The sequence below is a fragment of the Chiloscyllium plagiosum genome, unplaced genomic scaffold (assembly GCF_037043375.1).
Source record: "Chiloscyllium plagiosum isolate Xiang-an unplaced genomic scaffold, Cpla_swu_hap1 HiC_scaffold_2, whole genome shotgun sequence".
In the NCBI taxonomy this organism is placed as follows: domain Eukaryota; kingdom Metazoa; phylum Chordata; class Chondrichthyes; order Orectolobiformes; family Hemiscylliidae; genus Chiloscyllium; species Chiloscyllium plagiosum.
In genome coordinates this window covers 19,906,986-19,922,317 of record NW_028270140.1, presented here as the reverse complement: position 1 = coordinate 19,922,317, position 15,332 = coordinate 19,906,986, and the positions used below count along the sequence as shown (strand labels likewise).

The 15,332-nt window shown below is 39.4% G+C and overlaps 1 protein-coding gene across 6 annotated transcripts in view; it reads left to right on the top strand.

Annotated features, from left to right (window-relative positions):
• Positions 1-15,332, top strand: part of ythdc1 (YTH N6-methyladenosine RNA binding protein C1) — a 62,417-nt gene that overhangs the window by 24,042 nt on the left and 23,043 nt on the right. For all 6 annotated transcript variants that reach the window (XM_043720738.2, XM_043720723.2, XM_043720743.2 and 3 more), the window contains 5 exons: positions 2,637-2,745; positions 3,648-3,765; positions 7,979-8,063; positions 8,157-8,323; positions 11,250-11,332. In XM_043720738.2, the coding sequence (XP_043576673.1) occupies positions 2,637-2,745; positions 3,648-3,765; positions 7,979-8,063; positions 8,157-8,323; positions 11,250-11,332 (562 nt within the window). The remainder of the gene's footprint in view (positions 1-2,636; positions 2,746-3,647; positions 3,766-7,978; positions 8,064-8,156; positions 8,324-11,249; positions 11,333-15,332) is intronic.

The window sequence follows — 15,332 nt, the reverse complement described above, 5'->3', positions numbered from 1 at the left end:
TTGTGGACGCATTTTGTCTGGGGTGTAGGTTTGATATTCAGACGTTTCATTACCTGGGTAGGTAACATCATCAGTGGCGACCTCCAAGTGAAGCGAAGCTGTTGTCTCCTGCTTTCTATTTATATCTTTCTCCTGGATGGGGTTCCTAGGGTTTTGTGGTGATCACCACAAAAGCCCAGAACCCTAATTCTGGAGAGAAAATGTACCAGCATTCATTACGCATGATCACCACAAAACCCTAGGAACCCCATCCAGAAGAAAGATATAATTAGAAAGCAGGAGACAACAGTTTCGCTTCGCTTCACTTGGAGGTCGCCACTGATGATGTTACCTAGCCAAGTAATGAAACGTCTGGATATCAAACCTACAGCTCAGCGAGCAAACCTACACCCTAAACCTCAACCTGAGCTACAAACCTTCACAAACCTTGCATTTTGTCTGGTTGTTTGGTTATGTTGCTGAGAAATCAGCGGACTGCGTTCATTGGCTACCCGTGAATATGCTGTATAGGTGGTTTTCTTTTGCTCTTCGTAGTTCGTTGGTGCTACAGTGTGTGGTGGCTCGTTGAAATAATGTTCTAATGCAATTTCGTTTGTAGATGTTGGGATAATTGCTTCTGTTGTTCAGTGTTTGGTCCGTATGTGTTGTTTTCCTGTAGACACTGATTTGAAGTTCCCTTTTGACTGTTCGCTCTACTGTGGCTTCCAGGAATGGCAGTTTGTTGTTTTCCTCCTCTTTTGTGAATTTTATGTATAGTATTGATGGTCTTGAAAGTTTTCCTGACTTGTTTTGTTTAGTGATGTCAAAGGTGTTATCCACGTAATGGACCCGTAGTGGGTTGGATGGTTGGCAGAGCAGTTTATTCAAAGGATGGCATTCCAGCTGGAACTCTATCAACAAGCACATCGATTTGGATCCCACCTATCCCCTGCTGAGAAAAATACAGGAAATGACATCAAAACAGGAAATGACATCACCAACCCAAGAAAACCTACACACACAAAGTGGGCCATAACACCAGTGCTACTGAATATGATAAGGGCCCATGGTGTTAGAGGCTAGGTGCAAGCATGGATAGGAGCTTGGCTGCCGCACAGAAAGTGGGAATAAAAGGGTCCTTCTTAAGATGGCAGCTGGTGACAAGTGGAGTTCCACAAGGCTCAGTGTTGGGACCACAAGTTTTCACTTTATTCTTTAACTATCTAGATGAAGGAACTGATGGCATTCTGGTGAAGTTTGCAGACGATACAAAGCTAGGTGGAGGGACAGATGGCATTGAGGAGGCAGGGAGGCTGCAGAAGGATTTGGACAGGTTAGGAGAGTGAACAAAAGTCGTAGATTGAGTACATGTGGGAAAGTGTGAGGTCATGCACTTTGGTAGAAAGAATAGAGGCATGTACTTTTTTCTAAATTGGGAGAAAATTTGCAAATCTGAAGTGCAAAAAAAGTTAGAAGTTCTAGTCTAGGATTCTCTCAAGGTAAACCTGCAGGTTGAGTCAGTAGTTAGGAAGACAAATGTAATGATGGCATTTACTTTGAGAGGACTTGAATATAAAAGCAGGGATGTACTTCCAAGGCTCTATAAGGCTGTGGTCAGACCATATTTGTAGCATTATCTGCAGTTTTGGGCTCCATACCTTAGGAAGGATGTATTGGCTCTGGAGCGTGTTCGGAGGAGTTTCATAAGAATGGTCCCAGGAATGAAAAGCTTAATATATGAGGAATGTTTGAGGACTCTGGGTTTATATTTGATGGGAGTTTAGGAGGATGAGGGAGACCTAATTGAAACGTACAGAATACATGAATGACCTGGACAGAGTAGATGTTAGGAAGATGTTTCCATTGGTAGGCGAGACTAGGGCCCGAGAGCACAACCCTAGAGTAAAAGGAAAATCTTTTTAGAATGGAAATAAGGAAAGCATTCTTTAGCCACAGAGACTGAGAGATTCTTGAGGATCAAGGGTTGCAGGGAGAATGCAGGAGAATGGGGTTGTGAAATGTATCAGCCTTGATTGAATGGCGGAGCAGACTTGATAGGTTGAACAGCCTAATTTCTGCTCTTTTGTCTTGTGGACTTTGTACTGCTGATATTCCACCAGTGACTAAACTGAAAACGGGTTATCAAATGGGACAGCCCTCGGAAATGTTGTTGAGACTTTATTTTGGAGGATTATCTGTAAATTTTAGTTGTCCTTGTTTGCAGGAATCAGGGAATGGGGAGACATTACAGGAATTGTTTCAGCCAATAATTTTCTTGTTTTGTTGCTAGAATGGTTGTCAAAGATTATACCTGTCCAGTTATCTCAATTGCTGTCAGCAGTGAAGTAAATCTAAACTTTCAGTAGCATTTCAATGCTGAAAAATCTGAAATATAAATAGAAAATGCTGGAAATATTCAGCAGCTCTTTCAACATTTGAGAGAAAGGAATGCACAGCAGAAATCATAACCTGAAGTGATGCAAGGTCATATCGTGAAAACGTAACGACTTCGGAGAAAGAATTGCCAATGCTGTTGAGACTTTTCCCAGAAATCACTGTTCGTTAGTTCACATATTTGCTGTTAAACTTGATCTTAACCATGCAAGTTTTGGAAAGTTAGTAACTTTAAGGTGTATTTTTACTCTTTTTTTTTTTAGGGTGTGTGGTCAACACTGCCAGTAAATGAGAAGAAGCTGAACACTGCATTCCGCGATGCTCGGAGCGTTATATTGATATTCTCTGTTCGAGAAAGTGGGAAGTTTCAGGGTAAGAAAATTATATTGGGAAATTGAATACTTTTTTTTTCCTGATTAAGTGCTTTTGTGAGAAAGTAGTTTTCTAGTTCATCCAAATCATTTGAGCACTTGCAAGGCCAGCATTTATTTCCAGTTCATAGATTCTGATTGCGTTCTGTTTCAAAAATAGTTTGTCAATGTTACATCATAATGCAGCTTCTTGAATAATGCCCCCTTTTCTGCTGAACATTATAAAATGTAGAGTATGCTTCAGCAATCAACCCTAATGAGCCTCTGTTTGTAATTTCCACTGTTTTGAAAATTTGGGAGAAATGACCGCACAACTATGATACACACAATGAATGATAAAAGTAAACTGACTTTGAGTTGGCCTTGGTGATATATTTATCAGATTAAGAGATGTGTACGTTCAGCAGAAAGTCAGAATTAATGAATTGTCGTCTTTGCTTACTGGACACCAATCACATTCCATTGATTCATAATTTGGCCGTTTGTGTTCTAGATGGCAATATTGTCTTTTTTTTCCCTGCATGTGGTATCTGGAATACCAGCAATTTATTGTGATAGCAAGGGAAAAATAAATGCATTCATTCATTCAGTCTCTTTTGTCGCGCTATGTTTCTATGTGTGTGCCCCACACCCCCTCGCACAGCTTTCATTGAATACGGCCACTTAACATTTGTGCCTGCAATTACTCAACTGCAACAATACTTCATAAAAATACCTTGGAATTTAGAAGTAGTCCTTTTTTGATAGTCCGCATATTTTCTTGTGGTTGATCCTTTCTATAAAATATTGTTTCAATATTCATGCCTAAGAGTGGAATAAATTATGCAGTGTACTCAAATTTAGATGAACAAGGCAAGTTAATTTTGTGTAGCTTGGTTTTTAAAATAAATCAATTATTTTCAGGATTTGCCAGACTCTCATCAGAATCGCACCATGGAGGATCTCCAATTCACTGGGTGCTACCTGCAGGAATGAATGCAAAAATGTTAGGTGGCGTTTTCAAAATCGACTGGATTTGCAGGTACTGCCTACAGTTAAAAGCTATTACAAATTTAAAAAATGGCTACGGAATGATGCGGTGCATGTATTAAGTAGCACTTTCTGATATATGGATTATCTGCTTGTGTGTTATTGTTGGCAGGTTGGTCACTTTGTGGGTGAGGAAAGAAAGATTTAAGGGACATCATGTATGTTGTTTCATGATCAATATGGGTGAAGAAAGGGATGTTGGAGTGGGGTGTCAGAGCCCAATCAGAGCATGTTGCGTGTGGGTAGTGACGTAATAGAGAAGGGAGGTATGTGCTGGGAAGAGCTTGCAAGATGCTGTCACAGGGCTGGAGGTGAGATGTTTTGTTGGGAAGGAGTTACTGCTGTGGAGGGGAATTGTTGGGCTCAGTGGAAGATGGGTGTATTTGGGGTTAGAATGGTATGTTGTGGAGGTCAGTTCATAGTTCTCCATGGGTTGAACTAAAGTTTTAATTATCTAGCTGTTATTGGGTACCCATTAATATAACTGCAGTGGAACCTGCCAAAGTCTCTAATTTAGTTTGACTGTCAGAATCTTTAATTACTAAACTAATTCCTTATAATCTGCTGTATTGGGGATTGTACAGAATCCCAGTGTGCAAATTGTGACCACTGACAAATGTGGGCCATTATGTCACCTGACTACTCTGATCTTTTGCTTTTATGGTTCAGCATTCCATTGGCTTAGTTGACTGGTGTTCTAAATCTGCGATATGTTTAATGAAAAAGGAAGGCATACACTCAAGAAAGGAAAGCACTATAAGGACTAAAAAGATAAAAGTATTGTTATCCTACCTGCAGACAAAAGTCACTTGACAGTCATTTTAAATCAGAGACTACATTGAGAATGCGAACGCACTGCTTGCAGATACCAACACTTACCAACAAGTGGCAATAGACCCAACTCCACAACTAGAGAACCGAACCACAGCCCTACTCAAAAAACTTCAGAAATCTAGAGAAGTAAATAAGACCCACTTCCAAAAAAATGAAACCAGACGGATCCAATACGCTATGCTTCTATGGATTACCCAAAATTCACAAACCAGGACCCCCAGACTCAGTCTCGCTACCCGGAGCGCCAATTAACAGATTAGCCAAGGAGCTACAGCAAAGACTAAAACACTTCGTAGAAGACTCACGCCATTCCATCCACTCCAACCAAGAATTCCTGAATGCCATCAAAGATACCAAGATAGAAGAGGATGATATAACAGCCCTATTCACAATCATCAACATCAGCCTAGCCAAGGAAGCACTGACTACAGTATTAGAAGAACCAAAGACACATACACCAAACACTACCAACTTCATCAGCAAGGACAATATCGTCAAGCTAGTGGATCTATACCTCACCACCCACTTCACCTTCAACGACAACCTACAGACAAATCATTGTAACACCCATGGGGTTTCCGATATCAGGGTTCTTAACAGCGGCAATAATGCAGAGGCTCTATCAAACAGCTCTGCCAACCATCCAACCCAAACTTTGAGTCTGCTACGTGGATGACACCTTTGTCATCAGTAAATGAAACAAATTAGAAGTAACCTTCAAAATCATCAATAAAACCCTTACTGGCATAAAATTCACTAAAGAGGAGGAAAACAACAACAAACTGCCATTCTTAGATGTCGCAGTCGAGTGAACAGCCAATGGGGAGAACTTCGCATCAGCCTCTACAGGAAAATAACACATACGGACCAAATACGGAACTACAGAAGCAATCTTCCCAACATCCACAAACAGAGCTGCATTAGAACATTATTTCAATGAGCCACCACACACTGCAGCACAGGGAAACTATGAAGAGCAGAGGAAAATTACGTATACAGTGTATTTCAAAACACAGTTCACCGATTTCTTGGCAGCAAACCCAAACAAGCAGACAAAACATGCCCGGAAACCCTTGCCATACTCCCCTACATCAAAAACATCTTTGAAATGACTGCCAGACTACTCAGACCTCTTGGCTTCATGGTAGTCCATAAACCCACCAACACACTAAAACAGCAGCTAATGAACTTGAAAGACCCTATACAGACAACAAGCAAAACTAACTTCATTTACAAAATACTGTGCAAGAACTGTAACAAACAATACATTGGACAAACAGGCAGAAACCTAGCCACCAGGATACATGAACATCAACTAGCCACAAAAAGACATGACCCACTCTTCCTATTATCCTTACGTACAGATGAGGAAGGACACTACTTCCACTGGGATAACACATCCATCCTAGGACAAGCCAAACCGAGAGATGCACGAGAATTCCTAGAAGCATGGCTTTCCAACCAGAACTCTATCAACAAACACATTGACTTGGATCCCATTTACCACCCTCTGAGAAAAAGAACAGCAAATGACATCACCAACCCAAGGAAACCTAAACACGTAAATAAAAAGCGGGCCATAACACCAGTGCTTCAGCGGAGGCTCACTGATAATGTTACTTAGCATGGTGTTAAAACGTCAGAAAATGAATCTTACAGCTCAGCGAGCAAAAGTACTTTCCACTATTTTCTTACTTTATACTGCAGAATTAAGAGGAGTGCAAACCATCTTTCTCTCTCTCTCTCTCTCTCTCTCTCTCCTCTCCCCCCCCCCCCCCCCCCATCACAGCAGTAAACTCTAAAAATCTGAAACTTAAAATTGTCAACAGGTATTTTGCCTGAAAAGCCAGAGATGCATAAGTTAAATGTGATGTTAGGGTGCTGTGAAGAGGGTAGAATGCCAGATGCGTATTGGGAAGGGCAATGTTGATTTGGGTCCGGCAGGATTGTAATTGGTCCACGGAATGTGTAGTTGGGTGCATAGGAAGCAATGTGTGTGGTCAGTTTGGTAGTTACTTGAGAGTTAAACAGTTTTAATAAGCTTTTTTTTAACTGAGCGGCTAGTTTTCTTAATCTGATTTCAGTGAAGCTGTTTGCAGGGTTCTAGGCATAATAAAATTGTCCGCCAGAAAGTACAATTTCCTGGGCAATTTCATCGCAGTGTGCATAATAGAAATTCTGCAAGTTACCCACAAAAGTCTCATCTTTGCTATAAAGCCTGCAGAAAATCTGGACTTGTGTGATACTGTCTTTTCCCTTCACTGCCTTCCCCAGAGTACCGAGAGGGTCATTGCTCTTTGAATAGGATTTTGAGCAACCTGAATAGTTTTTCTCCCCGTAGAATCCCCACAGTGCAGAAACAGACCATTCAGCCCAACAAGGCCACACCAAGCCTCTGAGGAACATCCCATCCAGATCCATCTCCCTACCCTATCACTGTAACCCTGCATTTCCTGTGGCTAATGCACCTAACCTACACATCTCTTAACACTATGGGCAATTAGCATGGTCAGTCCACCGAACTTGCACATCTTTGGATTTGGGAGCATACTGTAACATCCGGTGGAAACCTGTGCAGACATGGGGAGAACTTGCAAACTCCACACAATCACTTGAAGTTGGAATCAAACCTGGATCCCTGATACTGTGAGGCAGCAGTGCTAACCGCTGAGCTAATGTGCTCTTGAACATATGTTCAGTCATGTTTTGCATTCCTAATTGCACCAAATGTCCTATGCTCTTCCTTGTGTAGAATTTGTAATCCATTTGAGCTTGAGAAATTTTAAGTTGGAAGCAACTACACTAAATCTAAATAAGGGTAATTACAAAGGAATGTAGATAGGATTGTCTGGAGTGGACTCAGGAAGGATTTAACAGAAAAGTCAGTTGTTGAACAATGGAAGACAGTTTTAAAATGTTTCATGACTAGAAACATATATTTGAGAGGCATAATTATAGGAAGGGGGTGAACTAACCATGGTTGACAAGGCAAGTTAAGAATCTTATCAAATTGAAAGAAAAAAATGTATTCTGGCAAAGATTAGTGACAAGCCAGAGGATTCAACCAGATTTTAAATGGCAAAGATCATCAACTTGAGACTTGATAGGCCAAATGGTCTACTTGTGCTTCTAAGTCTTATGGTCTCATGTCCAAATGTGGACATGAATTAGTACAGAATAAGTAAGTAACCTATCTCCCATAATGATTGAAGAGACCAAAGAATGAAATCCTATTTCTAGGAATAATGAAATTAATGAATTAAAAGCTGCATGAATTTCTAACAATTGTGCTTTGTTTTGTTAATGAGCAATTTGAAAGAGGTAGAATATTTGCCCGATATGCTTACTGATGGAAAAGTATTCCTTTCCAGACGTGAATTGCCATTCACAAAAACAGGGCATCTTGTAAATCTGTGGAATGAAAACAAGCCAGTTAAAATTGGACGGGATGGGCAGGTACGCAAAACTTACTGTTTCAGACTTATTACAGACTTTGAAATTGCTTGCCTTTTTTTAAAAAATTGTCTCTTTGGGGCTGTGTTTTTTCAGGAAATTGAACCTGAATGTGGCACGCAACTTTGTCTTCTGTTTCCACCGGATGAAAGCATTGACTTGTATCAGTTCATTCATAAAATGCGGCACAAGAGAAGAGTGCATTCTCAGCCACGATCAAGGGGACGGCCTTCTCGGCGTGATCCTGTCCGGGAAGTGGGAAGGTTAGAAACGTTCTTTGGACTGATAGTAGGCACTTGTATTGGAATAACATGATGGAGCACTAAGAGTCACCAGTCATGGTACCAGCGATACAGAAGATCACTTTAAAATCCTCATGCCAAGCTGCATGGACTAGTCTGTGGCTTCAGTGAGGATTGCACAGTCTACCCTTGACAGCTCTGGGTGCTTTCGCAGTGGCTTTTCGTCTTCAAGAGTAAAAGAGTGGAGCCATACATGGTTAAAGCATAAATGTCCAGAATGAACTGTAATAAAGAAATGGGGTGATCATATTACTGTTTCCAATACATGAGTACAGAGTGATACATCCTGTACGTATAGTGGGGTAGAGGAAGTTTGAGGTATTGAATAGAACTAATTAAATTTTGGTGTGGTAGGTGGAGTATAAATTATATTTCTAATTTTTTTGCATTTATAATCTTGTGAAAGCCTTTTCTTTCAGGTGTATTCCTGTGGATAATAATGTGCTCTGGGACTTTAAAAGGATCATTATTAATTTTGCAGAAGATGACATCTCATTTTGGGTTAAGTTATGTTATCTTTGTCAAGAAGAGCATTAAATGTGGGACTCTTTCACTTGGTGAAACACCCTGGTCACCGTGATCCATACACGTATTGAAAGTATTCTTTTAAAAAAGTATTAGTCACATGAATATATTTCCATCAAGCTGCTGAGCTTCTGAAAGCATCCACGTGATTAGGGTTTTTTTATAAAGGGAAAATCGATGGCCTTGGAGACCTGGCAACAAACCAGAGAGTGGATGTTGCTGAGTCAGTATGCAATCTTCCTAGATGTCCACAGTGCCTCTGGACTTTTACAGTTTGAAGCCACCTCATTGAGCAATGCTTATGAACAGTATACAGTTTCCCTCCTAATCCTGGGGGGAGAACAGGGGTGTTAACGTGGTGAAAAAAGCGGAGAATTTCAAAGAACTGATGTAACCAATCTGCTTAGTGCTTTTGCCAGTAGCCATCTATCAAACAACAGATTTAAACCTTTCAATACCCTTCACACTGTCAAAGGACTATGGATTGATTTAGTTTGCTGGGAATGCAGCCTTTGACAAATGTTTCCTTTTATGAAAAGCACCTGTGGTAGGTAGAAAATAATTCAACAATGGCCCATTTCATTGATGTAGTGGACTGTCGATTAGGTAGGAGGAAACCTGGCAGTGCCCCTCTCTTTGTGGCTATTATGGACTGTGCGGCCAGCTGTCTTTTGAAGTTATGAGCCAAGGGGTTCACTGTGCTATTTTAAAGGTCTTTGGTGAATGGAATTTATTTTTTTTGCACTGGACTGCAATAGCATTGCTACCACAGCACCTCTACTCAGCCTGCCAGGCCCTCCTTTTATGTTTGTGGCTCACATCATAAGTCATTAGTTGGGACTGCTTTATGAACTTTACTGTCAAATTAAAACCTTCGTTGCGTGGTCAAAAATCAACTACAAGAAGCGGTATGTTCCTCCTTTAACCAGCATTTTTATATGAACTTGCTGTTGTTGCCCTTGTTTTGTTTTGATGATATGGTGAGAAAAATCCATTATTTTTTAACGTGTTAATAAGGATCAGTTTTTATCTTCCAAAATATCTCACTCTATGTTTACTCAAACTGAGGTCACCTGTTTGGATACTGGTTTAATCAGCTCTTCCCTTATTACTAATTATGCATAATTCTAAAACTTCTCTATTCATATAGTTAATTGGCATTACTCAACTGGTTTAACTGTTGAATTCAGTAGTTTTGCTTGGATTATTTTGAAGCTTTAATGCAAGTTTTAGTTGATATAGAATGTGGCTTTGCTATCCAGAATATACATACTTATATTTCAGTTCAATGGTGAGAATTGATGTAGAATTAATGAATTTTTCTCACCGTGAGCTTTTTAATGCTTTTTTTTTGTTTTTTATATATATATAAAAAGACATATGCAACAGAAAGCTGGAGAAAAGTCATTTAGTATGAACAAAATTGACATCGCTCTTCCTGTTGACTTTGGGCTATTAAGGCATTTTATTTAAGGGTTTTGTGTTTTTAATGTTTTATCCCCATGGAGACCGTAGGAATTCAATGTGACTTTAAAGTGCACACTTGAATGAATCCCATTTGTGAATGAGAAAATTCAACATTAATGGTTTTTTTACCATTACTTATTAAATTTCCATATTATAATACAAAAGTGAATTTTAAAACTGACTGCACATGTCCTGTTTAGCAGAAAGAGAATAGGGAAAGTTAAGTTCAATTTTGGGTTTATTAAACTGAGTTTAAGAAAGGTTGCGTTCCAATTTGAAATAGGGTCTTATTACATCTTCCTCTTTGTGGGGATAAAATTGTTTGGGCAGCTGTATTTTAAACTGTAAATTGTTTGAAATGTCTATTCAATCAACTGGAATCATTTAAGAATGAACAAAATGTACACCCCTTTTGTATTCATGTGGTAACATGTATTTTGCATTGCGAATTTTTGAATTTTTTTTAAAGAAAGTTTTCCGTTGCCATGACATGCATAAAACTAAGCTATCGTGAAATGCACCTGATCACCTTTATGTGTCCAGATGTTTGGTTGTAATTTTCTTTGACTTTTTGAGATCTGAAGATCCAGTCTTTGGAAACTAACAATAACTGTCCTGCACTCAAAATGAGAAGACAAAGGTTTTTTAAGCTTATTGGTTTAACACGTTGACAAGATATGTAATGTGCACTGAGTAAAATATCTACACAAATCCAACTGATCAAGCTGATGAACTGTTTCATCAGTGCAATTCATCTGATTAATGAATTGCAGGAAAAGATTCTATATATGTTTGCATTTCTTGATTGCTATTTTAAATTTACATTTGTCAGCTTTTTCAAACGTGTGCATAAAATTGTTGTTTCATAATAATTCTGTTTACCTAATTTACGTAGGCGTCGAGCAGAAGAATTTGACTCATATAACACCAGAAAGAGACCAAGGATTGACTACCCACCAGAATTCTCTCAAAGACCAGGTCATTATCTTGTAGCATATTGACGTTTTTGATTTAAAATGTGGCATTTGAATGAAGTTTACCCTCACTCATAACTGCAATTATATCACCTGCAGGTATGTTGAATGGGTACAGTGTTAAGCAATTGGGCTGTGTAATTGCAGTTGAGAGTCTGTGTATCCTTTCTCAAGTTTTCATTCAAACCATGCTACATTGAAACCGAATCAAATCAAATTTCCTAATCAAAATACTAATCATACATTTTAGAAATTTCAGGTAAGTGCAAATATATATTGCAGTGTACAGGTTTCTCCAGCCCATTTCTGGTATATTAGTGCTGTGATAATTTAGATACACTTGCCCAGTTCATATTGAAAATGGAAAGATGTTTTTCAGGTATAGCCAATATAAAAGGGAATTTTTAAAAATGCCTGAAGAGGTCTCTTGTGGTTCAGTGGGAATGTCCCTATGTCTGAGCCAGGAAGCCTAGCTTCAGGTCCCACCTGCTCCAGAGTTGTCATAACTTCCCTGAATATATTGGTCAAAAAAATCTCTCAATACTTGGAGGGCTTTTGTGGTGGGGTGGTAGTGCTGTGTCTCTGGGTTAGGAGGCCTAACTTGTTTGCACCTGCTGCAGAGCAATGTCACAGCATCTCTGAAGAGATTGATTAGAAAACTCTTATGAAAATACCTAAAGATGACTACTGTGGTGCAGTGTCTGAATTCAAGCCCTTCCCATGCTAAAGGTGTGTATAACCATCCTTGAGCAGGTTGTGAATACTTGAAGCTGTTGGTAACCGCTGCGTGACAGATTAGATAGTCCAGATGCACCCACTTTAGGTTAATTCCTAAACCTCAGCAGTGCAATTCAGAGAACAAAGTAAATCAAGTACATTTTATACTACTGTGATCGCACTCTGTCCTGGTGAGTTACTGAAATATTTGGGTTTTACCAAATTGCTATCGGATTTGAATTTGCTACCATTAGTTGATCCGTTTTCAAAAACAATAAACTGATATTAAGTGGTGGTGTTCAATAGCAATTTGTATTTATATTATTGGTACTACAGATTATCATTTCAAGAAGTGTTATCAGAGGAAATACAGAGCCATAAAGCGTTAAGACAGATGGCTAAAAGTTTGATTGAAGCACATTTTTTAATTTGGCTTGCAAGAGCAGATGGAGGTGGGAAGGAAATGGAGGAAATTCCAGAGCTTGCCACTGGAAATTGCAAAATGGCTGTTTGATTAAAAGCAGGATTAGAATTGGAGAAACGTAGTGAACGAACTTTGTGATGGTGTAGCACAGTGAGATTATTGAACTCAGTGCCTTTTTGGCATAGTCTTCCTGTATGTCACTCAAAAATAAAACCATTGTTCTGGTCTGTGATTTTATTTACAAAATTTGTATGTTTGAATTTTCAAATTGCTGTACTTTTCAGAAGTATCACATTGGAAATGTGAACTTCATACTGACATTTACAGCTTTGAATATTTTTTCAGCTAAGGGATGCATCACTTTGACTGATGCTTGACTAGCTTCTCCCTGCAGTGGATTAAATGTACAGATTCGCAAGTGTGCCAACCAAATACTATTGGAAATCTTATTCAGGATGTATACTGAGATTAGCATAAATGAAAAAATGCTGCAGCTGTTTTGTTTTTGTGAGCTTCAGTCTTTGTAGATTTTATATGCTAATATTCCTTTTGTGGAAAATCGTATAAATTTATAATAATAAAAGTGCTGCTGAAAATTAATTTTGAATAGAATGTGAGAGGTGTGATCATCCTGGTCCAAATTCCAAAATAAAAGTTCTACACTAGAAGTGCTTTTTTCCAGTGTAGTCCCAGACTACTTATTTCTGGATTAGTGGTGCTGGAAGAGCACAGCAATTCAGGCAGCATCCGAGGACAGGCAAAATCGATGTTTCGGGCAAAAGCCCTTCATGAGGAATAAAGGCAGAGAGCCTGAAGCGTGGAGAGATAAGCTAGAGGAGGGTGGGGGTGGGGAGAGAGTGGCATAGAGTACAATAGGTCAGTGGGGAAGGAGATGAAGGTGATAGGTCAGGGAGGAGAGGGTGGAGTGGATAGGTGGAAAAGGAGCTGGGCAGGTCGGACAAGTCCGGACAGGTCAGGGGATCGAGTTTCTGGAGGTTAGAAGCTAGGATGAGGTGGGGGAAGGGGAAATGAGGAAACTGTTGAAATCCACATTGATGCCCTGGGGTTGAAGTGTTCCAAGGCGGAAGATGAGGCGTTCTTCCTCCAGAGCCCAGACTACTTATTGCCAACTTGTTTTGCTCCAAAAATGAATAAAATGCTTCAGTGAACCGTTCTGCCACAACATGGCGTGGAAGAACTTTCTCATAGTTTACATTTTTAGTAAAGTTCCATAACTATAAAGGTAAAGTTGCTGTAGTCTTACAAGACCACAAGACTGCTTCCTCATAAGGAGGAGTTAATTGATAATGTTTTAAAGAGTCATCGCCTACCCTTTTGGTGTAATTTTGCAATTCAAATGTGCTGTCTAGCCGACTGAACTTAACTGCCCTGTAACTAAAGCTAGAATGAAGATAGTGAAGTGCCTTTACCCTTATTCCATTCACCCATATTCCATTCTTGAGTTTTGCTAGCTTGAGACAAATTGGTGAAAGAATTTAGTGTTTAAAGCATGATTGCATACTACTTTTGGCGAATTTTGATTGAATCAGTGTAACTTGGAACATCAGAGCAGAGCTTCAAATGAAAGAGCGGCATGTAAATTGGTGAATGAAAAGCTTTAAGAATATATTTAAGAATATATGTGGGCGGCACGGTGGCACAGTGGTTAACACTGTTGCCTCACAGCGCCAGAGACCCGGGTTCAATTCCCGCCTCAGGCGACTGACTGTGTGGAGTTTGCACGTTCTCCCCGTGTCTGCGTGGATTTCCTCCGAGTGCTCCGGTTTCCTCCCACAGTCTAAAGATGTGCAGGTCAGGTGAATTGGCCATGCTAAATTGTCCGTAGTGTTAGGTATAGGGGTAAATGTAGGGGTATGGGTGGGTTGCGCTTCGGCGGGTCGGTGTGGACTTGTTGGGCCGAAGGGCCTGTAATGTAATGTAATGTAATCTAATATTTCTACCTTATACAAGACACGTTGCTTGCAATTCCGAAATCTTAGTTAACATTAACCTTGAATTTGTTAGTGTTTGTTTGTTAATTATTTGTTAAAATATCATTTCAAATGCAATTGCAGCCTCTCACCATGAGGTGGCAAAGTATTCATCAATTTGGGCAAGTCACAGGCAATTCAATTATTGTTTACAAAAATAATGGAAGTTGTCCAGTGGCACTGAATTAGATTGGCTGGGCGTTCCAAGTGAGAACAATGGCATTCCATTTGTCTAATCTAATTCCTTGTAATTTTACAGAAGTGAACGGCATTTCTCCAACAATGCAATGATTACCTAAAATTAATGTTCATTTTCCTTTTATGAACAAAGTTAAAAACAATTGTGTTGATTAATTTGAAATAGTTGATTAATTCTTTTTCATAAGATCATACTTGGTTTTTAGGAATTCCATTCTGGAAGCTGAAAATTAATCTGTTTAAGCAAGTGATTAGAAATCTAAAAAAACATATAACATGGAATGTGCAACACGGATAGACCCTTATGGCCAACAATATCTGTGCTAACCATGATGTCATTCTAAATTAATCCCGTTTATCTGCGCATAGTCCTATTCATGTGTCTGTCTAAATGCCTCTTAAGCTTTGCTATTATATCTGCTTCAACAACCACCTCTGCCAGCATGTATCAGCCACTTGCCACCTGTTTTAAAAAAAAACTGCCTTGCACATTTCCACTAAGGTTCCCCCCTCACCTTAAACCTATACCCCCTAGTATTTGACATTTTCACCCTGTGAATAAGACTATCCACCCTTTGTATGCCTTATAATTTTATATACTTCTATCAGGTCACCCCTCAGCCTTTGACCTTTTCTTTATGACTTGTAGTTCACTTACTAGCCAAACCGCAGTT